Consider the following 25,140-nt stretch of genomic DNA (forward strand, 5'->3'; position numbering starts at 1 on the left):
CTGTGGACTGTCTCTTCAGGGGACCAGTGCTGCCCCGGGTTGTGTAAGAGTTCAGATGTGGGTGTAGCAGCTGAGGGAGAAGACCCCTCTGAATATTTATACTCTGCTACCACAGCAAAAGAACGAGACTGACCTTACAGAGAAGAAATTTCACTGTGGGTACTGCTCTGAGCATTTGAATTTCAAACAGCAGAGGAGGAGGCAGCCCTCTGAACTTGAGAAAATCTGTGTGATGCTCTTCAGATACAATACTTCTCTAGCTTTCACATAGAAATTGCTTGTCACTTATAGATGTAATAATTTTCTATTTTATAACCTTCTAAATCTTCCCCTTTGGGCAAACTTTGCATGAATATAGTGAGAGTTTAAGTGGCGGATTTGTGACTGACATTTCTTCTACTTTCAATCTTTTTGCATGACTCTTTCAGGCAGCATCAAACCTGATAGCAGTGGGCACTTCCCATGGGTTAGCGCTGATATTTGGTAAGTTAAAAATAAAGTTTTGAGGTTTTTGCATTTTGATGATCTTTAAAAAAAAACAAAAAAACCCCAAACGCACACAAACAAAAAGAACCCAGCCTGAATTAGAACTGCGGAGTGAATTTCTTCTAATATTTTCTGGTTGTGCTAAATGTGATTTTTTTCAGTAAAGAAAAGCACAAGTAATATTTTAGTTGTCCTTATTCACTTCTTTCTTCTGCTTTGTTGGGGACTGGCCCATTGGTATTGAGAAATTTAGTTCTGTGGCAGTTGTCTAAAAAGCATTTTTCTATGTTTAAATTACTCTGTTTTCATGTGGAAGAAACCAGAACCACTATAAAACCATGGTATCATACGGTATTAATCTTCTTCCTGTGACATAGGACCTGCCAGCATTAGGGAAAATTCAAGTGTGTTCCTTGGGAGGTAGAACTTGTGACCCGTGGCTCCTGCAGGCTTGCATCATAGGTTTTCCTTCCCTGACCTTCCCCTGCACCAGTCACCTCTATGCCTCTTCGTTCTGTTATTCTTCCCTTCCTCTTATCACCAGACTTTCTTTAAAAAGTTTCTGAGCTCATGATTCTGACCAAATTCTTAAGAATTTTAGGAATTTCGTTATCCTCTTAAGTTGCCTGAAGTTATTCAAGGGACCAAAAGTTACGGGGCACAGGGTACAACAGAAGGATGGGAAAGACTGTGACAGTCTAAGACTCACCTTCCTGGATGTTTAGACATTAAACTGTTTTCCATTTGCTTAATCCAGTATTGAAACAATTACAGAATGTGCTTAATCTGAATGTAAGTAATTTACCTGCTACAGTCAACATGTGATCGCACTGAGTTTTCAGTAGTAGATCTCAGTGGGTTTTCTAAAATTTGACTAGTATGTGGAGATCTCCAGTATCACTACTATGGAATACATTTTTGCTCTATTTTCCTGTTGCTGTTTCTGTGTGTGGACACTATGAAGTCATAAGCTTTTAAACAAGAAGCTGTTCTCTGCAAATGTCATGAGAGATTATTTTTAGCATTTTACACTCTAGAAGGGACTGTAGGACTCTCTATAAGCATGCAAAGAGGAAAGATCTTTCTTACCTTCATCGTGATTGTTTCTGCATCAAGTCCCGTGTAAGAGGATGGACCACTGAATGCCTGAATGTCCAAGGTGTTTAGTATGCTGGGGTATTGCAGTTGCTCTATCTTGTGAGGTCTGCTTGTTCGTTTTGCTCAATGCAAGTGTGTCTAAGCAGAGTTTTCTTTGAAACATCGTTGATTGCTTTGGACCAACAGGTTTACTGTTACTTTGGCCACGATCTTTACAAGGCTGCGTAGTCTGTAGTTACTCGGTTCATGTTGTGGCCTTTAGGAAATCTGGCATAATGTCAGCTTTCTGCTAATTGGCTTTTATTAAAATGAATGTCTATACTTTGAAGAACTTCTCTGCATACTTGCAACAGGGCCTTTAAAGCTTTGTGATCTACTGAAACATAAGAAGTTATTGCTTATACAGCCATGTAATGAGCTGTATGGTCACAGCAGGTTGAGGAAAACTACTTCCCTCTATTCTGCCCTGGTGAGGTCGCATCTGAAGTCCTGTGTCCAGTTTTGGGCAGCTCAGTACCAGACAGACAGCGACGTACTGCAGTGAGCCCAGTGAAGGGGGGGCACCAGGGTGATGACAGGCCTGAAGCACATGATGCATAAGGAGAGGCTGAGAGAATCTGCTTTCTTCTGCATGCAGAGAAAGAAGCTGGGGGGACGTCATGCTCTTACCTTCTACTACCTAATGGAAAGGTACAGAGAAGAGAGACTTGGACCGTTCTTAAAGGTCCATGGTGTTCGGTAATGAGGCAGTGGATCCAAGTTGCATCGTGGGAAGCTCTGATGAGCTTTTTCACCATGAGGGTGATGAAGCATTAGGTAAGGGTTGAGAGAGGATGTGTAATCTGCATCCTTGGGGATGTTCAAAACTCAGCAGAGCCCTGAGCAAGCTGATCTCGTTGACTTTGCTTGGAGCAGCAGGACTGGGCCAGAGACATCTACAGCTCCTTTGCTGTTATTCTGTGAGTCTATGCTGTAATTTCAAGGTGATGAGCAATGCCATGCCATCCAATTTTGTTTCAGATGTGGGCACGAATGCTTCCTGGACACTTCTGTTCTCTGCTAAATTCTTTTGGTTCTGTAACTAGAACGTGGGTGTTCACCCCAGTGCTCTCAGATCTGTTTGCACAGACAGAAATCCTCGCGGGATTTGGCTGTGTGAGGTCACCTTGTGTGCAGAAAGAGAGGATTAGTGATCTGGCTTGATTTTATTCTGTATTTTAAACCAGCAGTTTGTCTGTAGACCAATCAATTTCTGTACTTTTTAAATGAAAACATTTTTCTACTAGACATGTTAATTAGGATGAGATTTACTCCCTGGAGTTTACTAAGCTGTGTGCATGGTTTATACTGTACAATGAAAATACCATCTCTTTTGGCCTGCAAAAACGTAGGTCTGTTTTCTGATTGAATGTTGCTGGTGTTCAAATTTCTCTGAACAGTTTTATGTCACTAGCAGATTTTGAACCCTTTAGTTTTTCTTTAATTTCTTTAGCTATTTCATTAGTCTATTCTCATAAGTCCACCTGTACCTGTTGACTTGTCTGCTTCGTCCTTTTGAAGGAAGACTTGGGGAGCTTCCATTCTGCTTTTTTGAATGCTTCTGTTGGCTCTTGAAAAATTTATCACAGGACAATTCTCAGATTGCACATATAATCTTTGAAAACCAACATTTTTCTTGCGGATTAGAATTGGATTAGATGCCAACTCTTTGACATCCTGAAAGTTGCAGAACTGTTGGTAGGAAGGGATGTCTGGAGGCCTGTAGTCACTCCTTGTTTGGTGCAGGACTGTCACCAATAACTGGTTTGGGGCTGCCTGGTTGTTTCTAGCCAAGTCTTGAAAAAAACCTTACGAATGAAAAATGCTGCCCAACAGGCAAATATGCATGCACGTGCTCCTCTGGTAACCTGCTCTAGGGCCACATAATGTTGCAGGGGGAAAAAAAAAATTCCTAACAACCCATCTAAACCTCTCTATCTGCCATTTCTGCTATTTGCCATTTGTTACATGATGTGATGTTGCTGAGAAGAGTTTGGTGCTCTATCTTTCAGGTAGTTTATCTTCTGTTTGACACTTTGTTACCACATTTGGATAATGACAGCTTTTTCTGCCTTAGGAACACTACCCTTAGTTTGTTTCTAGTGCTGTGCTTGATTAGGGAATCTTTGCTCTATTATAAATGAGGGGGCATCCTTTTGCCAAATTCTTTCTGAAACTTTTTTCAGAGTTTTGAGCATTGTGCAAATGAACAATTAATGCTGTGTACCATCACTTGAGGATCACTAGCTGAAATGGAGAAGTGCTCTCCCAGCATGCCTATAGCAATAAACAAATAATCTTTAAACTTTTATTTCTCCATCTTTCTAGAAGAGCTAAGAGGTTTTTACAGTACTCAAAAACTAGCACTTAAATGGAACTCACTGAAATGTGTTATTTTTCATTAAGACTTTATGTTCCAGACAGAAAACTTCTATATAGCTAAACTTTGTTTAGATTAGTGTTGAACCATTTATTTTCTCTGTTGGCTGTAAAACTTACAGTTAGTGTCCTGAGTCTTTGTTGAGGTGTGGGGGGTAGCATGGTATCTTGAGAGAACAGGTAGTGTAAATACCTAAAGACAGCATTAAATCTAGATTTTGGGGACCGTTGTCCTTGGTTCGTTTTTGAAGTTAATGGGGAGTTGACTGGCTGGCTGGTGGTAACTGCTGAAAATAGTTCTACCAGTTACATCACTGTGAACTTCCAGTTTTATTTCCTCTCACCACTTTTTGTTTTTAATACTATGAAGTCCAAATTCATAAACTCATTTTTCTTCAGTAATTCCATACACTTTTTAAACAGTTTTGTTTTTAAAACACCAGCCATCACAGCATCCTCTCGGTTACTTGTATAAATGAAAAGGGGAAGTGTTAAAAAAAAGAAACACTGCCAGCAAAATCTGAAGGTTCTGTCTGTCATTGAATTTTATCACATATATGCTGTTTGTTACTTAACTCCTTTTATGTTGACTTCTGGCTTTTTCTTTCCTCTTTTGGCCCTTTCTGTGTGGAATGAAAAGGAAAAGGTACAGTAACACTGCACTGTGCACGTACCCTGCATGAGCAACTCCTGTCTTGCCCAGTTTGCATGTTGTCTTAAGTATCAGAACTTAAGATACCAGATAAGCAGCGAGTAAGGCAGTGCAGTAACCAGCCGGTGGCTAACACTACTGGGCCAGTCTGGGAACTGGTTGTTGAATGCATATGCATTGCACGCTTCCAGACTCCCTAGGAAAGAACAGCAGAGGAACAGGTCAATGTGCTATTTATGTTTTAGGGCAGCACGTCCATAGCTGTTGGTAAAGGCATTATTTCAGGGCAGGACAAAGGCTCTTCTGTGAAGTCACCGTTCATGTATTTCTGCCTGAGAGCTACCAAGTGGGAGCACTGTGGAACCCAATTCAAAGAGCTGGAAGCCAGAAGCTGTGAAACCCACGCAAGCAGATAGCATCTGACAGCTCTGCTCATGCACCAGTTATGCAGCTGAGGAAGGAGTAGTGGGTTCCTGATGGGGTAGCCACAGGTGATCTGACGTAGCCCCTGCTCTGAGTAATCAGTTTGCTAGCCTAAGGTGGGGGTAGGGGATGTGGAGGAGGGTTCAGCGTGCCCTGGTTTAGGGGGCAGCTGTTGTGATACTGGGGGAGATGGCATCTGCAGCCTGTCCCAGTAGCTCACCATCTCTTGTCCTCCTGATCCCCAGGCCCAAGAGGGATGTACCTCCTGGGAGAGCAGTTACTCATGCTGGGCCAGAGAAAGGTGGGAGGAAAGGACCTATTCATAAAATTTGTAGTATTTGAGTAATTCTGCAGGAAATAAAGCAGGCCTTTCAAACTCAGGAAAATCACGGCTTAAGAAAAAGATCTGGATGAAAACCTGGTGATCTGATAAGTAATGACTTCTGGAGTGCTCTGCTTATTCCTTTGTTGTGGAAAGCGACTTTTTTCATATTCACAAACTTGTTTTTATCCTTTACGTGTAGAGCTGTATCAAAATGCCATCTCATTTTGACTTCAGACTTTGAGAACAACACAAATAGTTACTGCTAGAAATTTTTCAGAGGAAAAACTGCGTTATGTAAATAGCAAATTAAAAGCTTTTTGACAATTGAAAGCCACCTTTTTTTTCCCAAGCATTTTAGAAAAAGCTTTTTATGCTTAATCCTAGTTGTGCCTTAATTGAAAGCTGGTAATATTAATCTGGAAATTCATCAGACCACCTTTTATAACAGTTTGCTTTGTTTTTATTACTCTGCCAGTTGATAGGAGCTCATTGATTCAGGTATCTTGCTTTGCTTTGGAAGCAATTTCATCCATCTTATTCATAGTTAGTTGGTTTGTTTGTTTGTTTTTTTAATCTTATCTAAAGGCACCTCCTTGTGTGTCATCTTTTCACTGGCTGGAAACAAGTACTGGCCTGGGTTTCTCTGGGGTTAGTGGTCCAAGTGACTGTTTCTCAATTCTGAAAATGATCTCTGGCAGACAATGGGCCCTTCCTTCTTAGGAAGGAATAATTTGAGTCACACAAAGCATTTAATTTTTGGGGTGGAGTGGGGGTCTTTTTTATTTTGAATTAACGTTGTGGGTGAGGGAAGGAGAAAATGGGTTTGGCAGTTTATGTGGGTATAAAGATGTAAAGCTGGACTGAAAGTAGTATTGATTCTGAAGCTGCTGCCCTTTTGCAGCAAAAGCTGTGAAAGATTCTCCTTTTTCATGCCTTACAGGAAACAAGTTATCGATTGATTTACTGACAGGTTTAAGCTGAAGTGGAAAGAACAGAATGCACTTTGCTTTAATAGCAAGAGCTGCGGTATTCACCTTGTTTTTAAATGTATTTCTATGGTTAGCAGATGGTCTTTTTGTAAGTGAACTCTTACTTTCCAGACCTCTAGAACAGGAATTATTTCTAAGGGACTTGAAGGACACCACTTGGAGAATACTTCTCTGGGGAACTTGTTTTCTAGCTGTAGCTCTGTGCTGTCTGAACTTCCATAGACGTCTTCTATGAGTTTTTTCTTCTTTTTCTTTGACCTGTTCTGATCTATGCCATGTTACACCCTTGTCACAGTGATGTCAAGATGTTTTCTAGTAGCATGATGATTTTTATTTCCATCACATGGCTTCTGCTTTCACCTTATCCTAATAAAGAGAGTTGTGTGCAGAACAATGGCCTTACTTTTGAAGTGTTTCCACTGCCTTGTGCTTGGTAATAGAGGTGGTGGTTGAAATACCCTGTCTGGCCCCTGGAGCAGAAGGTGCTGTGTTTGCTGTGGCTCTGTGGCATCAGACTTGATCTTCAGCAAGGCTGTGTTGCACTGGAGCGGCAGATGTGATGCATTGCATGTTGGTTTTCTAATTTTTTGCTGTAGTGATACTGAAGTAGTTTTGGCTCCATGTTTCTCTTACGTATTGAATGATGGCAGCCATTCACGCTATAGTCACTTGAATTGTGTCCATCCTTTGTTTAGTTAAACACGAGTGTTAAGGCTTAAAATTTAGGTATCTATTTATACAGCAACTTGTGTGACTGCCAGAGCTGCTTCTGTACATGTAGGTTCAGCCAATTTGAACCCTTATGTTCTTGTTGGCTTTAAAGAGGGTATTATCTTGAACGATGTCACATTCATTTAGAAATCTAATGAGAAGGGGTATTTTACACAGATTATTTAACTGAGAAAAGTAATCTTCATCTGCCTGTAGTTTAACTGAACATCTCACACTAGAAGCAGTATCTGTATGAAATGTTCAGTGTAAACAAGTAAATGTCAGTTCTCATTTGAAAATACAACTCCTGTGTTCTCTTTGGCATAAGCCAGATTGCAGGGGAAGAAAGGGACATGAAGAACAGGTAGTCTTTCCCAGAGTTGCCTTGGCTGCTTGTCATCTGACGAAGAGATGATGATTTTCATTGATATGGTCAACTGAAGGCCTCTTTCTCTTTTTTCCTGTCACAGATTGCAGGCGTAGAGGTCTTCAGCATTCACAAGAATCCTGATGTCTTTGAGCACCCAAAACGTACGGTGTTCTCTTGGCCGCTACTGGCATCTTTTAGGTCAAAACTGACAGTTTTTTATAATACCTGGGCTTTCCTTGTGTATTTGCAAGAGAGAGCATGGCCTTTCTGTCTCCCCCAGGCCCTGTCTCATTTGGTGCCCAGAACAAGTGATGTTTGTAACACCCTCTTGATCCCTACCTCTCCCCTACCGCTATCCAGGTTTTCCAGGAAAAGGGATTCTTACTTCCTTTTGGGCTACTGTAGCAGATGAGTTTGTTAAGGTAGGTGCAGGAAAACAAGGAATAGATGGAAAAAGTCTTTGAACTTGTCCCTAGTCTTTCTCCTCATGCTAAACAGTGTTTTTAAGTAGCCCATGAGTTCAGATACTCTTCTTGCTAGTGTTTATTTTGGTCCTCCTACTAATGCCTCTTCATACTGGTAGAACTTGTAAGGTGACTCCCACTGTGCATGTGCTCCGCCATCAATCCGTCTGTGCAGGCCGATGAACACATCACTTTGTATTGGGGAAGAAATGAGATCCATCCATGCTCTGTTTCACATCTAGCACATTGCTAGTGGTGCTGCAACTGTCCTGGGCCTTGGGTAGTTCTTCCAGGGGCTTTCTGGTGCTCTGTTGCTGTCTGTTCCCCTGGGTCCAGTCCTTTCGCTCCCTTGCTCAAGGTGAAATCCTGCACGCTCTTTTTGCGATTCTTCTGATGTATTTCAGATCTCTAGTCTTCATTCCAACAGTCCTCACAAAACATCTTTTCATTCTCCCCCACTTAAAAGCAGGTAAAAAATGGAGAAAGGTGGAAAAAGTAGATCCAGAACACTTGTTTTCTTAGCTTTTAAAATAAAAGCAGCCTGGGAACACAAATTCATTTTCCCTCCAATTTCTGGCCTTTATCAGCAAAACTGAGGAATAAAAGTTACATAAAATTACACTTACCAAAAGCCTGTGTTGGGGATTTGTAGTTGGTGTTCAAATCTGCGTACAGAAGTATCAGGCTCGGAAGACAGAATTAATTTTCTGTCATCTTCCTTGCTACAACTTAAGCACTACTGTAGAATAGTAAAAGGAAAGCTAGATATTGCTGTGATTCTTCTAGGTTTCTTCTTCAGTTTGTAATACCTCTGCATTTCCATAATCCCTCTGCCTGTTTTGTACTTTTTAAAATAATTTTTTTATTTCCCTGCAAGATGGTGTCCTGCTATCTCTGTACTAACATGTGCTCTCATCTTGTAAACTCTTTTTAAAGAACTTAACTGTAAGCCTGTGAATTGTTAATGTACCCCAAGTGAATTGTATATGTAAATAAGGGCATGATGTTAATTTTAATCATTGCTTTTTCTTTAATTCCTTGCTAATTGTTCTGCTCTAGATCAGAACCAGGCTCTCCGTCTGTGTTTGGGCAGCACTGCTGTTGGCGCCCAGTACGGGGCTATCTCTGCTCTCAGTATCAACAATGACTGTTCAAGGCTCCTGTGTGGCTTTGCAAAAGGACAGGTAATTCCCCTAGGATGAGATGGTTCAGTGCTCTGTCCTTCTGCAGGCTGTTACGGGGAGGCTTGCCAGCGGTGACGATAGCTCCAAGCCAGCTCCAAGCTGGTTCTGTGCTGAGGAGCTGTATGTGTGTCTTGATCTGCCCACAGCTTTTCTTGGCCAGGCAATTCCTGCATCCAGTGAGCTGGCTCGGGTTGTTTGGGGTAGGTTGCTGTGGAGAAAAGGGGTGATGCAGAATATAGGGAAGGATTCGATTAGTTATGGTTCGTTGGGACAGAAGTCCTGCTCCTGGTAAACTGAAATGTGCCATGGCACACTAGGACAACTAGCTTAGTCTTTCTAGGTCACTTTGAGATCTAGGTTTTGCTATTACAGCTAGTTTCTACTGTGGTGATGACTTGAAATTTTTGCAACTCATATCTAGCCCCAAAGTTAATTTTTACTAATACCTTACTTCTGTTGTATGACAGAAGCACCATAGCTTCTGAATGCAGGGGAAAAAGGGGTTGAGTCTGCTGTTGTAGTTTTATGTCCTTCTCTGAACCTAAAGAGAGAGAAAGCAATTCTTGAACAAAAGCTGTAGGACTAAAACTAAACTAAAACAGATAGAAGTTAACTTGGTAAAATTTAGAGCTCCATGGAATACAAAGAAGGCTGCTTTGTTTATCTTTTTAGTTTCATTCTGTTTTGCTCCTTTGACTTTCACCCTCATTCTAGGTAAAACACGCTGCAGTGCCTATGACAGAGCTAAACGACAGATTGCTCCAGACCATGTGGAAATACAGATTTGATCCATGCAGACCAGTAGCCAGTTTTAAATGATACTCAGATAAAATATTTTGGAGCAGCAGTTCTGAAACATCTGGTCTATGTTTGTATCAAAGTATCTAACTTTGATAGATGGTTTCTGGAACTATATAAAATAGTATTTCCAATAAGAAGTTTGATTCAAATTGTAATCTCAGCTCTTCTGGGCTAAATATTCCACAGGTACGCAGTAAGTAGTTTGGGACTTTCTGGTTCTTAGTTGAGAAATTGCCTGAATGTAATATCCAAGCGCAAGCCAAGCAACTGCTGCCTGACCTGTCATGCTGAGCAAAAGCAGGAGAGGAGTGACAGGGTTCATGGTAGCCATGGAGATGATTGAGTTTTGCTGATGGGTGTTAGCAGAGATTTTTCAACTGTTCACTGGTTCTGTGAGAGAGAAATGCATTGAGCCACTTCAAAGAGTGTTGTGTGGTAGCAAAGTTATCTTACACTCTTTAATTGTGTGATCAGGCAGGTAGCTGTGAGGTGAGTGAGTTCGGGCAGGTGGTGAGAGCTTTCCAAAAGGACATGATTCAGAGTTGTGAAGGTAACCCTAATGTTGTCAACAGAACTATAAGCTGATAAGCGAACTGATTGTAAAAACAGGGTAGGAACAGATTTCAGACCACTTTTCTTTAATATGAAGACCTTACTGACCCAGGGTGATACTGGGAATATAGAGATTTATTGATGTGCTAACGCACAAGATGATGGAGAGAACGCCTTGGCAGTAGATGTGTACTGAGAACAATCTGCTTGCAGATCACAATGTGGGATCTGGCCAGTGGGAAGCTGCTACGATCAATAACAGATGCCCACCCGCCAGGAACAGCCATTTTGCACATCAAGGTAACAAACACTACAGGTACTCCTTGTATACTACTTCTTTCTTTCCTTCAAAGTACACACCTGTGTTCAGTCAATGTGTTGACTTTCCGTGTGTAGCACTTTTAGATTTACAGATGAGAGCAGCTACTTAGGAGCTATATGGCAGTAGTATCCAGAGGTAAGAGAAATGAGCAGAAATTCTATTTAAAAAAGAAACAGTATTTTGAGAGCTGAAATAATGGTATCGGCTGTGAGTTGTACTGTAACAAACTGTCGTTTTCTGTTATAACTCCCCTCTCTCATGCCAAAATCTATGAAGAATTAGTTTCTAGAATACATTTCTCTAAATCTTGCAGTGGTTTGAACATGACTTGCCAACTTTAAAGAGTCTGAAGCTCAGAAAGCAGCTTCTGTCAGCAGTTTTTCAAATAGCTTGTTGGGAATGTTTGGATTGAAAAAGAAATCATTTGTGGCTTCTTGCTCAACATAGCATTGTTGTCACACACAGAAACTCGTATCTGATTTTGTGCATGGCTTTGTTTTATGTGGACCTCTCCTACCAGAGCGTAATGCTCCTCGGCAGCCTGGTCGGAGCAGTGACTTTGGTGCCTCACCCAAACTCTTCTCTCTTCTCCTTTCCTGGACCTTGCTGAGACATCGCAGAACCACACAGTGTCACACATGGAGCTAGTGTAGTGGGCCTCGTGGGGCACATTGCTCAAGGACAGGTTCTCACGTGCTGGTTGGTCTCACCTGGCTAACCAAAAATGTTTTGTGGGCGTGGAGGTGCCCCCTTTTGCTGCTGTATCTTTCATGCTTCCCCCTCTGCCATCTTTGCCCTGTGCCTATGGATGAATATTCCCCTGTGCCAGGTCCTCTGCTCCTAGTGCCCCCCTTCTCTAGCTTGTGACCTGGGGCGGTAGCAGCGTTGAAGAGTACTCTGACACAGCTCTACAGGCCAGATGCTTGTGCTGCCAGATGCTGGGTTGCAGAGTCCTCCAGAACGGTACCTCAGCTATGGCTGTGACCCTTTCTTATTTTCATTATTTGGTATCGTTAGTAGTTCTGGATGGTTTGGATTTTGGTCTGTTTGTGCCTGCAGCCCATTCACCAGCTCCTGGCCTTGAGGCTGTGAGCTGTTCTAGTGGTAACACAGGTTTTGGCATGCTGGGGTTCTGAGCTGCAATAGAAAGTAATGAGACTTCGATAACAAAAATTTAGCAATAGGGCTTGCTGGAGGGGTGAAGATGAAACATTAAACCTTGCTTTTCTTACCCATCATAAAAAAACCCAACCAATAATTGTCTCAGCTCTGTGTGCTAAAAGTGTCTTTCTGGTAGGTGCAATGGTTGTACTTTCGTGTGCTGTTAATGATGCCATAGCGTAGATTTTTCTGTCCCTTTTTTTGTAATTTATTTCTTAGTGTCGCTTTTAATCTAATTATCTGTTCAGTTTACAGATGACCCGACGCTTGCAATTTGCAATGACAGTGGAGGCTCCGTATTTGAACTGTCATTTAAGTAAGACAATAACTCTTAAGTACCCATAGAAAGTACAAGAAACTAATGCTGGGTCATAACTTGTGAAACCTAAGCAAATAAAGCTACTGCCTGAATGCTGAAGGTGTAATTTAGGGCTGTAGTATAATTTCACAGCTGAAGTAAGATGCAATCTGGCAATGTAATAGTCTAAGAATATTGTCCAGAATCTTGGCATTTATTGTGGGCTCCTCGTAGTTTTTCTTGTTTCATTAGTGAGAACTGCCCTGCAGTAACTGCTTGTTTTCTTCTTGGCCTCTTCAAGAGGAGGAGGGACAAGGAGGAAGGATTGACAGTCTAGGGAGTCTGGGCTTTACTGTTAAATAAGATCTTAAGGAATTCTTGTCTGTATCTGAGCAGCTGTATGGGACTGCTTCCAGTGACAGACTGAAAATGATCCCTGGAGCTGTGTGAAGGATCACTTTTGAGATTTCCTGAGATTGTTGGGTTGATCTCTTCTTGATGGCTGGACACCAAGCTGATCTCATTTCTTTACAGGAGGGTTATGGGAGTGAGAACATGTGAATCACGGTGTCTCTTCAGTGGCTCAAAGGGGGAAGTTTGCTGTATTGAACCGTTACATGCAAAAGTTGAGCTGAGAGACCATCCTATCACCCAATATTCACTGCTGGCTATGGCCTCCCTAACAAAGGTAACTTGCTGCTTGCAGAAGGCTTTGTGTGAGAAATCACAAAGGAGAAGTCTTCTGGTATATACTGAAACATTTTTATTTTGCATTTTTGTTGTTCTTGAAGATACTGGTTATTGGCCTGAAGCCATCTCTGAAAGTGTGGATGACCTTTCCCTACGGTCGTGTGAGTAATGAAGGCAAACAGTTGCGTTTTGGGTTATGGCTAGAGTGAAGGGGATGAGATTAGGACCAGGTGTTTGGTATTGCTGCTTTATCAGTACGCAGTAAACTTTGCCCTGCGGAATTGTAGTGATAATCTGTTGGCCTCTTGTGGGCAGAGAGGAGGTGGAAAAGCCGCTTTCAGCTGTACCTGTGTGAAGATGCTGAATTTCTCCATTAAGTAGGAAGAGTGGAACACGGGAGCCCCTCAGCTGTTTCTTCTGTCTTGTGTGCAGCCTGGACACACCCTCAGATGGGACGTTAGCCTGATTATCATGGAATCACAGAATGGTTTGGGTTGGAAGGGACCTTAAAGATCATCTAGTTCCAATGCACCTGCCATGAGCAGGTCACCTTCCACTAGACCAGGCTGCTCAAAGCCCCATCCAGCCTGGCCTTGAGCACTGCCAGGGATGGGGAGTTGTTGCCCACAGCTTCTGTGGGCAACCGGTTCCAGTGTCTCACCACCCTCACAGTAAATAATTCCTTCCTAATACCTAATTTAAATCTCCCCTCTTTCAGTTTAAAACCATTCCACCTTGTCCTGTCACTACACGACTTTGTTAAACATCCCTTTCTGGCTTGTTTGTCAGCCCCTTTAGGTACTGGCAGCTGCTGTAAGGTCTCCCTGTAGCCTTCTCTTCTCCAGGCTGAACAACCCCAACTCTCGGCTGTCTTCGTAGGAGAGGTGCTCCAACCCTCTGGTCATCTTTGTGGCCTCTGGACTCACTCCGACAGATCCATGGCTACAATCACCTTGGACTGGGGCCATTGCTTTACATAAGAACCATCCAATAGAACCCTTAATTGCAGGGACAGAAAACAAAGTGGAATTAGAGCACTACACAATCTTCTAAACTCTTGATTATTCACTTTCACTAGTGCAATTCGTCTTGGAAAAGCAGCTGGGGGCAGATGTGGGGTATGTTATTGGGAGAATGGAGACAAGGTTGCTAGCAAGCTGCAGCTTGTCCATCAATCCTTGTGAGATTGGATCTATATTAAGCAACTAGGGCACGGGTTTTGTGACCATCCACTTTGCCAAGAGTCACATGTTGCCCCTGAACTGTCTGGCTGGACTGAAGAGCAGAAGCTACTGCTCAGCTGCCAGCAGACCAGGAAATTGCTTTACATCATGTGTGTGTACATGGCAAAGTCAGCGAGTAGCAGCTGATGAACAGCATGTGTCCTGGAACTGAGGTTCTGCCTTGTGTACCTTAAATACCCGCTGTGCTTTTTGTCTAACAGATGGACCCTTCTAGTGTCCCTCTTCTGGCGTGGCACTTTGTGGCTGTACAGAACTCTGTGAACCCCATGCTTGCGTTTTGTCGAGGAGACGTCGTGCATTTTCTTTTGGTAAGCCTTGGAAGTTTTGTGCTGTTTTTCAGATGGCCATATCTTGCTCACATGTTCCGTTGACTGAGCCTCTGTCTCAGCGAAAGTACGGTATCTGTGCATGCTGGGGATGTCTGCAGCTTGCAGCCAGCTTGGGAAAACAAACCTGCTGGCCATTGCTCTTCAGCAGGCGGTGGTGCCCTTCCCTGAGAATCTGGAGGCATGAGCTTTATGTGTTCCAGGAGTGATGATGTGCTACCTACCTCATTTCTACTGGAGGGAGAAGAATGTGGATTGGTTTCGGGGAGATCACATGAATTCGAGATACTGTTTCATTTTTTTTGCTTTAAAAGATGAGCCTGGAAAACACTTGCATAAACCACTAAGACAACAGCTTTCAGGTCCTGGTGGCATGTGACTTTAGGGCATGCCACTCACCCTGTTTGATCTGCAGGAGTTACACAGGCAGGTGTGGTTGAAGATGATTTCATGTCTGATTTCAGTGTGAGAGCAGTACATAGGCTTCAGGAAATCTGGTGTTTTGGCTTTGGAATGTTAAGTTTGTTTCCCAGCTCTGCTATCATCTTGGACGTTAAGCTTTACTCGAGTACCCAGACATTGTGTTGTCAGGATTGAATCCTCCTTCTCTATCTTCTCTCTTGGTAAACTTGGGGAGAAAGAAAAGGGTGTATGTTTAAACCTGTCTTGCTGGAGATGTCTGTGCGTGCAATAGCATTGGTTTCTGCACAGATACCCAGCTCAGCTATGGCCAGTACTGCTGCTTTACTTACAGGTTACTAAACAGCAGCCACGTTACCTGAATTCAGGTGTCTCTTGCTGTACTTCAATTTGTCAAAATGTAAAAACCCCACCCATATTCTTCCTTGCAGAATGCTTTTTTGTAACGATGATGAATTAAAGGCAGTTTCACATTAGTGTTCTGTGGTTCTGACTTTTATGAGCAGAAAGTACAGTATGTCCTGCATGGGAAAAGGGAAGACCCTTGACTGGTGGTTGTCATGCAGCATCTCCCTTACATTCAGTATTCCAGTGGGATGGAACCCCTTGGGAGGCAGTGAATGCAAATCGGTCCTCCTGCAGTGTTCTGCACGAACCCTAGAGGTTCACATCCCTTTTATAACCTGAATTGCCATATATAATATGTGAGGCGGCCATGGGGGGACAACCTCTTGAACACACATAGTTTATGACATCCAGCTCTTGTGGTGCAAATAGATGATTTAAAATTGGTCCAGCAGATGGTATATATTTTTACTGCCCTCTGCTTGGAGCCTTCTGTTTCCACACTTACAAGAGTGGTTTTGAAAGTGAGACCTTACGCTCCGTTGGAGAAACATGTGTGCTGCCACGTACGCTCAGCGTGCCTGTCTGAGGGGAGCTCCGGACTCCTGGAGTTGGTGTGATGTCCTGTGGGATCAGAGAGGTTGAGCTGAAGAAAGTCTTGGAGTTTGAGTCAACCTTGTCCACTTTCTCTTTTAGGTAAAGAGAGATGATACTGGTGCAATACATGTCAGTAAGCAGAGGCAGCTTCATCTACACTATGACCTCATCAACTTTACTGTAAGTTTCAGTGTTAATAGACTGGTTAATTTTTTTTTTTTTCACTAGTTTTCTTGTAAATGTATCTCAGTAGCCCTTAGTTGTATACTATTGGCTTTACAAATATAGCATGAGAAGTGGCTGTGTTTATCTGGGGCTAACTAACTGCAAACTCAAACTGGGGACTCAGTGGAAAACCAGCACATGTGAAGTGGCAAGTAGTAGCTATAGGATAAAAAATTAGTAGCATGGAGGCAATACTGCCTTTTCTTGGGAAGGAGGGGTAGCCTTGTTGGGGAATATTTTCAAGAACCAGAGAGTCTGGAAAGAAAGATTTTTATTCTATATTCTCACTAAAAAGAATGCAAACTTCTGTGTACCTGGCTCAGTAAAATTCTAGTGTTTCTGTATATGAGTGCTTGCTAAAGCACTGTAAATTATTTGATGCTTTCAACAAAAAAAAATGTTCAACCCTAAAAGGTATTAGAGAGTACAGCAAGTAAAACATGGAAGGCCAAAATACCAAGATGGGCATCCATATCAGCTGGGATTTTAAGTTTGTTAACAAATATGCTTGGCTCTTGAAAAAACTGAATATTGTAAAAGCAGCCAAAAAAAGCCTTTTTCTTTGCAGGGTTTTGAACATAAAAGTAGAAGCCACAGAATACGAATGACAGGCTTTGAGTTTAACTTAGACATACTTTCTTTTTTTAATGCTTCCTGATGCCATATTTCCCTCCCAAGGGATCTGAGAACAGGTGTCACAGTAGTCTTGTTTTTGAGACCTTTGGATAGGAAGTGTGCTAGAGCGTAAGTAGTGCACCAAGAGGACAAGAACTCCGGTGGATTACCATTTGTCTAGAGGTGTTTTCTACGAAGAAGGTTCCTTGCTTTCCTCAGTGTTAGAACTGATACTCCGGAAGGAGCCTCCCTACCTTTACCTGTGGAAATATGCACGTGTGCTGTTGTGAAGTGACTTTGTATAGTAACAAAGCTACTAGCCATCCTAGAGCTTCCAGTATTGGTACGCGAGGATATGTCCAGAGCCTGTTTCGTTGGCCTCTGATTGTGTATACATTGCTGAGATCTGTGATGTATTGCTTTTTCAGTGGATAAACTCACGGACAGCAGTGCTTCTGGACAGTGTGGAGAAGCTGCATGTTATAGATCGTCAGACGCAGGAGGAGCTGGAGACTATAGAGATCTCAGAGGTTCAGCTCGTCTACAACAGCAGCCACTTCAAATCGCTGGCGACGGGAGGCAACGTCAGCGAAGCCCTGGTAGGCACAAACGACCGGCTTGACCACAGCTAACGGTGTTTCAGCTGCCCTAAGTGGGAGCCTGGAGCTTTTGAAAAAAAGCCTTTTTGAAGCATCTTAAAAATCATACGTGCTGTTGATGTGGCCCAGTAACAGTTCATGTTTCCTTTTGCGTATTGATGTTTTTAGGAGTTCCTCTTAAGTTCCCAATCTTTGGAATACTCTGTACAGAAAAAAAGCTGATGTGCTTTGTTCTTCAAGAGAATCCTATAGGCTGTTCTACTTTGTATGCCACAGATACTCTGCGGTAGCAGTGCCTGTGCAGTACGTGCGTTCCCTGCCCTTGTCTCGTAGATTTGTCGTGCAGGATAGAGAGGATGAAATGCTACGCTTGTAGGTACTACACTTCTTGTTTGAAGTAGAAAACCAAAGCCACCCATGCTAGTGGAAATTGCAAAACTTCAAACGTCACGTTTTCTACTTTTTCCTCTTTTGCTTGTCTTTTATTTTGACTTTCATATTTGGGTTGGGTTTTTTGGGTTTTTTGACCCTGACCCATATAGTGTCTGGACATGTTTTATTCCTGAAGTAGGTATTAATTTCAGTGGCTCCTGATAGCTCCTGTGACCCACCTGTGCTTTCTGCAGCAGACTCACTTTGATGTGGTGTTCGTTACTGCGATAGCATTGTAGAGTTTTTATTTAAAGCCACGGCTACAGGACAAGTTACTGCTTTCAGCTGAAAATCAGTTTTTCTACTTTGGAAAAGACTTTTCTACTTTGCCAAGAGTGTGTATAAGAAAGAACCTTCCATCCCTGCATTTGGTCCTCCCAGTGCTTCACCAGAGATAGCCCAGGAGCTCTGAAATTCCTGGACGATATGGTTCCTGTTTAATTCTGCTGTAGTCCTGTGGGACTTGTTTGGGACTTGCTGGCCCAAACAACTAGCAGAAAGCTTATGCAGATCTGTAGTTTGGATCCACAGTTTCAAGCCCAGTATAGGTTGTATGGTCATGACTCAGCTCCAGAAGCCCAAGAAGTGCCTTCAGTGCAGAATGCCAGGATTTCAGAAAGACACCTCCGTCATGGCTCCCTTTTGAGCACCAAGGAACAGAGGGCTTCTTCCAGTCTGAAGGACCAGATCTATGAGGGGTCTTTGCAGCCTTTAGATCTTCATAGCTGCTGCTTATCTGGCTTTCACTGCTTTATTTGCTTCATGCTGCTCACGTTGCTGTCGCTGCGGATGCGTCCTGAGGAAGAAAAAGAAGGAAGGCGGAGTCTAGTCTAAGTGAGCTTATGTACTGCCTTCTGCACGATTGGAAATTGCCAGGCACAACCTCACAGAACATAGCTAGAGATTGGCACCAAGATGGTATATGAGCACTGCTTGCTAGGGTGTGTTGTTACTTGGAGCGTTTCACTCAATTTCAGAAACTCTGCAAGTGTCCTGTGAGGACTTGTGGTGATTACCATCAAAGCCAGAGACCTGTGGCTTGCAAAAGTGGTGGGCCTGAATAAGCGTTGCCTGTTAAAGTGCTATTGTGAGTCTAGAAAAGACCCTTACTTTATTCACTGTCTGTAAGTGCAAATGAGATCTGAAATCCATAGTGTCACTTTGAGATACTGAAGATGGGAAACAGGCAGTCCCTCTCCCTGCACTTCGGTAGGAATGACAAGGCAACCTCTTCCAGAGCAATTGAGCTAAGGACACCTTCTGATGGGAAGCTTTTTCTGTTTTTTTCATGGCTCAGAAATATACCTTTTCCATTGTTAGTTTTGCAGACACTCTGGAAGGAAAATCTTAAATGAGGCTGCCGCTTCCATACAGGATATCCTGGTTCCAGGGATGCCTGGGTTTGTGGATGAAGACAGTCAAACCCAGTTCTTCTACCGCAGCATCTAAAGAAACACGCAGGGAATATCTGCTACCCCAGCCTTAGATTCTGTGCTGAGCAAGTTGAAGTGTTATTATGGTAGTCCCTGGAATGGACACGCTTAACAGCACTGGGAAGAGATGCAGGAAGCTTCCCTGCCTGACCAGACTGAGAAAAGTACAAGACAAACAGCTGTAGCCTGCACAACTGTGCAGTGCAGCGGGAAGCAAGCACTGCCCCGTACTGTCACACAATCTCTAATTTTTATGTTCTCACATAATTCTCACATTGTAAATGTGCCTTTTGAACACTAGTTACTGGCATTCAAACTTCTGTTGTAGCAACTCTCGCTTCAACAGTATTCTTTCCATCTGTCCCTCCTACACATTTGCTCTTGAGGAAGATTTGTAAAGAAGCAGATGGCAAGGAGAGACTCCCCATAACTTTTTGTATCTGAGGACAGACAGAGCACTGCTTGCAGGTCCTTATGACTCCGTTGTGTTTTCTGGGCAGCCAGAGCTCAGTAGCAATTTAAGCTGCATTCACAAGCGGGACAGAGTGGCAGCAGAGCTTTTTTACTTACTACTGCCCGGCAATCCGTGGTGTCGTCTCCCAATCCTTATTTTGATTTCTGAATTACAAAGTGTCTCTAAAGCTCAAGGGGAAAATTTTACAAAAACAAAAAGCAGTTTTAATTGCATGTAATTTTTCTTGCTCTAGGCATTGGTTGGAGAGAAGGCTTGTTATCAGTCCATCAGCAGCTGTGGTGGTCAGATCTTTTACCTCGGAACTAAGGTAAATGTGGGGAGTTCTTAATAAAAATACAGGGCATTCACGGTTGATGGTAGGTCATCTTCTGGGGAAGGGCAATTTTTTATTCTATGGATATATGCATCAGGGATGCTTGTGCACTTATGTTGTGGGATTAAAGGAATGTGCAATAATTTGGTCTTAGCCGAGGTATGGGCTAATTGTCATAATTTCACAGTATCCTGGTTCATGCTGCTTCAGGGTAGACTTAGCATATTATTTTACTGACATCTCCTCTGTCCTAAGTTTCAGTTTCTCTGTCCTAAATGTGTGAGTGAGTAAACAGAAGAATATAAGACAGCAGGGAAAACTAGACTGTATTGCATGGAACAATAAAAGGAATATCCTATTCCGTTTTCCCGTTTTGCAGTGCAGGCTGCCTGTGAAAAGGCAAAGAAGAGAGATGCCTATAGGATGGCATGTGGAAGTAGGGGAAGAAGTGAGGGATGGTATCATGGAGCAGATGGGTTGTAAGACCATGTAAAGGATGTTTTCTGTTAAAATTAAACATCCAATTCATTCCTGTGATGCCAAGCTTGAGGATTACTTTACTGAGTTTCATGTGTACCAGTGTGCTGTGGTGGGTCTGTGGGATACCACAGACTGCATGAGTAACTGTGAGTAAATAGTTATATTGTTTTTTTTTCTTTTCTAGTCTGTTCACGTCATGACGTTGAGAAGCTGGAGAGAGGTATGTTGAGAGACAAACTGTACAGCTTAGTAGATTCAAATTGCTTAAATATAGCTTGAGAGGAGGGAAGGAACATTTGTGAAGCACATTCTGGGCACTGTGTTCGGGATCCCTGCTTGCTACGCACAGCCAGCACCGTGGGCACGCCGCTTTCCACGGTGGGGTGCTATGGGACTCTGGCTTGCACAAACTTGCAGGCTGAACGGAGATCTTGTTCTCTGAAGCAAGACATAACAGGCGCTGAAACTTGGCAAGGCATTAACAAGGTAGCGTTAGTGCAATCTATGACTTTGGAGGACTCTGTAAATGTAAGCTTTTATCTGCCAGATAAGCATACAGGAGTGGAAGGAAATCTGGTCCAGTGTATTTTGCCCCCAGCTGCTGTAGGAGCTACATCATAAAAATCTATCAAAGACTACCTGGAAGGTTCATTGGATTTTACATCCGTGTTTCTGTTGGCAGAAGATTTTTCTGAAACTTAATTTCTCCTATAGCTGAAACCCTATCAATTTCCGCACTAAACTTCTTGGTGATCTATTTGTCTGGCTGTTCCGTGTTGCGCTCTTCACTTGAGTTGAACAGCAGTTTTTCCTTTTGCAGTATGTTCAGTGTATGATGTTCTCTCTCAGACTTTGTTTTGCAAGGCTAAGCAAAGCTCTTTCATCATTCTCTTGTAATCTTACCTTCCCACTCTTGTTGTCCTTCGTAGTCACTGTTCTCTGCACCTCCTTTGTGCTCAGTTTCTTGAACATGGGTAAACAGTTTGGCACGTATTACTCTGGGTAGGGTCTTAGAAGTGCCATGTGCAATGTCACCTGTTCTTCTCTGTTGCTACTAGATATGTCATTCCTCGTACATCTTGGGTCTTGTTTTGCTATTCCTTTGCCTACATGATGTCAGCAGTTTGTGGCACTGGAGAGTCACCAGTACTCGGTACCCAAACTCTGCTTTCTGCTGTTAAGTTGCTTGTACCATTGGATTGCATCGCACTTCTGTTACCCAGCCTTAGGGGCAAATCCTATTGTGTCTGTCTTTCTGGTCTGCTGTCTCACATCACGTGTTGACAGTTGGTTATCAGCAAACTTTGTTAGTAAATTCACCTTATGCCAAGTTAGTTGACCAAATCATTATGTAGAAGGGGGCTTCAAGGCTGATTCTCAAGGAACTCCAATTGTCATTTCTTTCCGGTCTCACATTTATCCTTTACGCAGCAGCCATCACTATTCTTCCTTGTACTTGCTTTACGGCTCTTGTACTCCCCCCTCTATGACTATAAGCTCCTGCATGTGATGTACCCAGACCTTTAATAAAACATGGATGATTCAGCTCTATTGAACTTTTATACAGTTGCTGCTTTTAGTCACCAAGACCGCTTTGCTAGTTTTCCCTCCAGCCATTCACTACTGACTTTGCTTTAGTAAACTGTTAATGAAAAGTCTTGCTTTCACCCATGATCTCGTGTACTGGTTTTCCTAGAATTCACATCAGTCACAGCTTACATGCTCCGAGCCAACCTCCTTCTAAATTACCGTATGGCTTCTGTTGTGCTGCATGCCTCTTTATTGTAGGGGACTTACTCAAGAGTTGTAATTGAGTGTGGGGGGGATTAGGGTGTGAAGCCGAGTTCTTGTTGCCATACAGGATGCTGGTCTGAGACTCGGAATCTGTCTCCTCTCAAATAGTACTTTAACCTTTTGACCTAACATACAAAGACTGCTGGTGATTGACCTTGTGTGCTGATAATTCCTTAAAGCAGAAAGTACTTGTGATCTACTTCAATCCTTGTTGACTCAGGAGAAAATAAAGGGTAGGAGTGGGTACACCTGTGTGCTGAAAACACGGCGGAGTTGTTTGTTGTGCTCTAAGTGATGAGGCAAGGACAGGCAATGGGAAACTCTTATTCTTTGTGATTGCAGACACTTCCTGATGCTGTGGGCCTCCATCCGTTAAGCATCTGACCTAAAACGTAGCCTACAGGGACCTGATGTACTAGGGCCTGACATTTCTTAGTAATTTCTAACTGTCCAGCAGGAAGTGTACATATTTGAGAAACTTTCTGAGATGCTGTCCTTTACCGCAATGCGTTGGGAGCTGCTGAGGTTTCCTGTCCCCTTGCTGCCAGGGATCATGACCCACTGCTGGGAAATGCGTACCTTAAATGGGAGGGGATCATCTTCTTGGTAATACTAAGGTCCAATGTTACTTTTTATTTTAGAGAATTGACCACCTTCTGAAACAAGAGCGCCTCACTGATGCCCTGGCTCTAGCTTGGTCTTTTTATGAAGGTAAAGCAAAGGCGGTAGTAGGTAAGTCTGAGATTGTTTGGTTTTTTATTTTTTAAGTTGAAACTACTAGGGAAGGTTTTAAACCTATGCATGTACAGAAATTACTTTTTCAGAGAAAAAACATTAAGGAAGAGAATTGAATTGGAGAAGAGAGAGTAACATGTGCTGCTTTGGGTTTGGCAGAAACACCGCCTTTATATGGATCGGTTTGATTTTTTTTTTTTTTAGAGTCGTAGTCCCTTTTAGCAGCCTGCTGTTTTCAAATTAAAATCGTACTTGGTCTATGTTGTGGCTCCTGTTTGTTGTGACTTTGCCATGAGGGAGGTGGATCCAGGTATTGAATATCTAGCCTGCTAAAATACTCCTGAGGGTCATAGGTGACCTGTAGGTACTTTTCAGTGTGACGTTCTGTCAGCTCTGCCAAGCAGGTGCTTTCATTCAAGTTTCCTCTGGCTACACAACTGACTGAAAGAACTGCTGGGTTCTGGCGCTATGTTTCCTATAAAAGAGGATGCTTTGTGAGCATTTAACTTGTTATTATAAACATGTTAATTATGCCAGAAACTGCCACTTGAACAGCCTGATTTGAACTGGACACGTTGACTTTTCAGCAAATAACTTATGATGGTTTTGACAGATGAGACTCAAGTTCTCAGGATAAGATCCTACTACTGTGAAATTGCTAGTATATGAAGATGTGTCTCATGTTAATGCCTGGATATAATGCAATTAGGGAGATAATTTTTCATGAGTCAAAGAGTTACTGTCGAAGTTGGCATTTAAGGATTTTTTTTTTTCCCGTGTAGTGTACTTCAGTTTCTTTGCATCAAGGCATCCTCCAGCAATTAGCCTCATGTACAGTCTTTGGCAGTCCTCTGTTAATTGTTCTCTCAACGTTAAACAGCACTCAGATCTGTTCTTGCCATTCCTGTGCTGGAACAGTCGTTACATTGGGAGAACAAAATCTTCAGGAGAAGAGTGGGCTAAAAGTAGAGCACAAAATTGTTATTTAGATGTCCTGACCTCTGCATCTCAAGGGTAGTGGTGTTAGCATCTGAACCGTGGAATTTTTATATTTCCACTGGTACTTTAGATGAGAATTTAATTTATTCCCGTCCCCCCTTATTCTTTCTAGGCCTGTCTGGGGACACAAGCAAGCGGAAAGCAGTCATCGCAGACAGAGTGAGTGACTGATCTCTTCCTAACTGGATTTTCATGTATGCTGATGTGATACTAACTGTGTTCCTGGAAGGAATGGCTTCTGTCCTCCAGAAGTTAATCCAGCTAACTCTAGAATGTGTACATGTGCCTCTCTTGCTAAGATTGTGAACGGGATTTTAGAAAACACTTAAAAGTACTTTGTGAGGTACCTTGTGGATAAAGATGAGGATAAAATCTGCAGCATTAGCAAATCAAAACATGATGCTATCATCCCGACCTTGAGATCTCTGGTCCCCTCACAGTGGAGAGAAGCCTTTTTTGTGGGTAACTCCAGAGTTTCCTGACCTTTGATGTCCTGAACTTTGAAGTGTTCATCAGTATGTAACTTGCTGACCCTCAGGTGGAAACTTTGCTCCATGTATACGTGGACATGGAATAAACTCTTCAACTAATCCTGTTCAGTTGTTACAGGAACATTTTCTAGGAAGAGTATGTTTAAAATACACGATTATTGTAATAATTATTCAGCTGTACTTTGTTCTTTGTGTATGTTTTATTTGCAGGTAAATAAGTTTTCCTGTTTAAGATATTATAACTTAAACTTTGGGAAAAAACATGGCCCAGATGAACCTTACACTTCAGGATGTGTTTATCTGCCTGAAAATTTGCTGGCAGACTGGCTGCCCCGTTTCTCCGTCGTTAGAGTAGGCCTTCCGTATCCCACTGGGCCACTTCTACACCACGTCAAGCCCTTGTCTCTAGACAGCCTCTTCCCTCTTCTCCTTCCTGCCCAAAATGGGACAACAGAGGTTTCAGTGCTGCCAAACCCCCAAGTCAGTCTATTAAACATACTACCAAGTAGGGCCTCTAGTGTAGGATCTGAATGAATTTTCTTGTTTATTTTAATTCAGATGGTTGAAATCCTTCTCCATTATGCTGATCGGACTTTGAAGAAATGTCCTGACCAAGGAAAAATTCAAGTTATGGAGCAACATTTTCAGGTATGGTGCTCTGGAGGACTGTCTT

At 42.6% G+C, this 25,140-nt stretch overlaps 1 protein-coding gene across 2 annotated transcripts in view; it reads left to right on the plus strand.

Moving 5' to 3' along the window:
• Positions 1-25,140, plus strand: part of VPS8 (VPS8 subunit of CORVET complex) — an 85,510-nt gene that overhangs the window by 7,155 nt on the left and 53,215 nt on the right. The window contains exons 6-19 of one of the 2 annotated variants that reach the window (XM_056359191.1): positions 429-483; positions 8,996-9,120; positions 10,687-10,773; positions 12,205-12,272; positions 12,789-12,942; positions 13,046-13,105; positions 14,389-14,496; positions 15,976-16,056; positions 17,145-17,315; positions 19,888-19,962; positions 20,633-20,668; positions 22,884-22,974; positions 24,089-24,135; positions 25,026-25,115. In XM_056359191.1, the coding sequence (XP_056215166.1) occupies positions 429-483; positions 8,996-9,120; positions 10,687-10,773; positions 12,205-12,272; positions 12,789-12,942; positions 13,046-13,105; positions 14,389-14,496; positions 15,976-16,056; positions 17,145-17,315; positions 19,888-19,962; positions 20,633-20,668; positions 22,884-22,974; positions 24,089-24,135; positions 25,026-25,115 (1,248 nt within the window). The remainder of the gene's footprint in view (positions 1-428; positions 484-8,995; positions 9,121-10,686; positions 10,774-12,204; positions 12,273-12,788; positions 12,943-13,045; positions 13,106-14,388; positions 14,497-15,975; positions 16,057-17,144; positions 17,316-19,887; positions 19,963-20,632; positions 20,669-22,883; positions 22,975-24,088; positions 24,136-25,025; positions 25,116-25,140) is intronic. The other variant, XM_056359190.1, reaches the window with a different exon arrangement.

This window comes from Falco biarmicus, chromosome 13 (assembly GCF_023638135.1).
Source record: "Falco biarmicus isolate bFalBia1 chromosome 13, bFalBia1.pri, whole genome shotgun sequence".
Taxonomy (NCBI): Eukaryota; Metazoa; Chordata; class Aves; order Falconiformes; family Falconidae; genus Falco; species Falco biarmicus.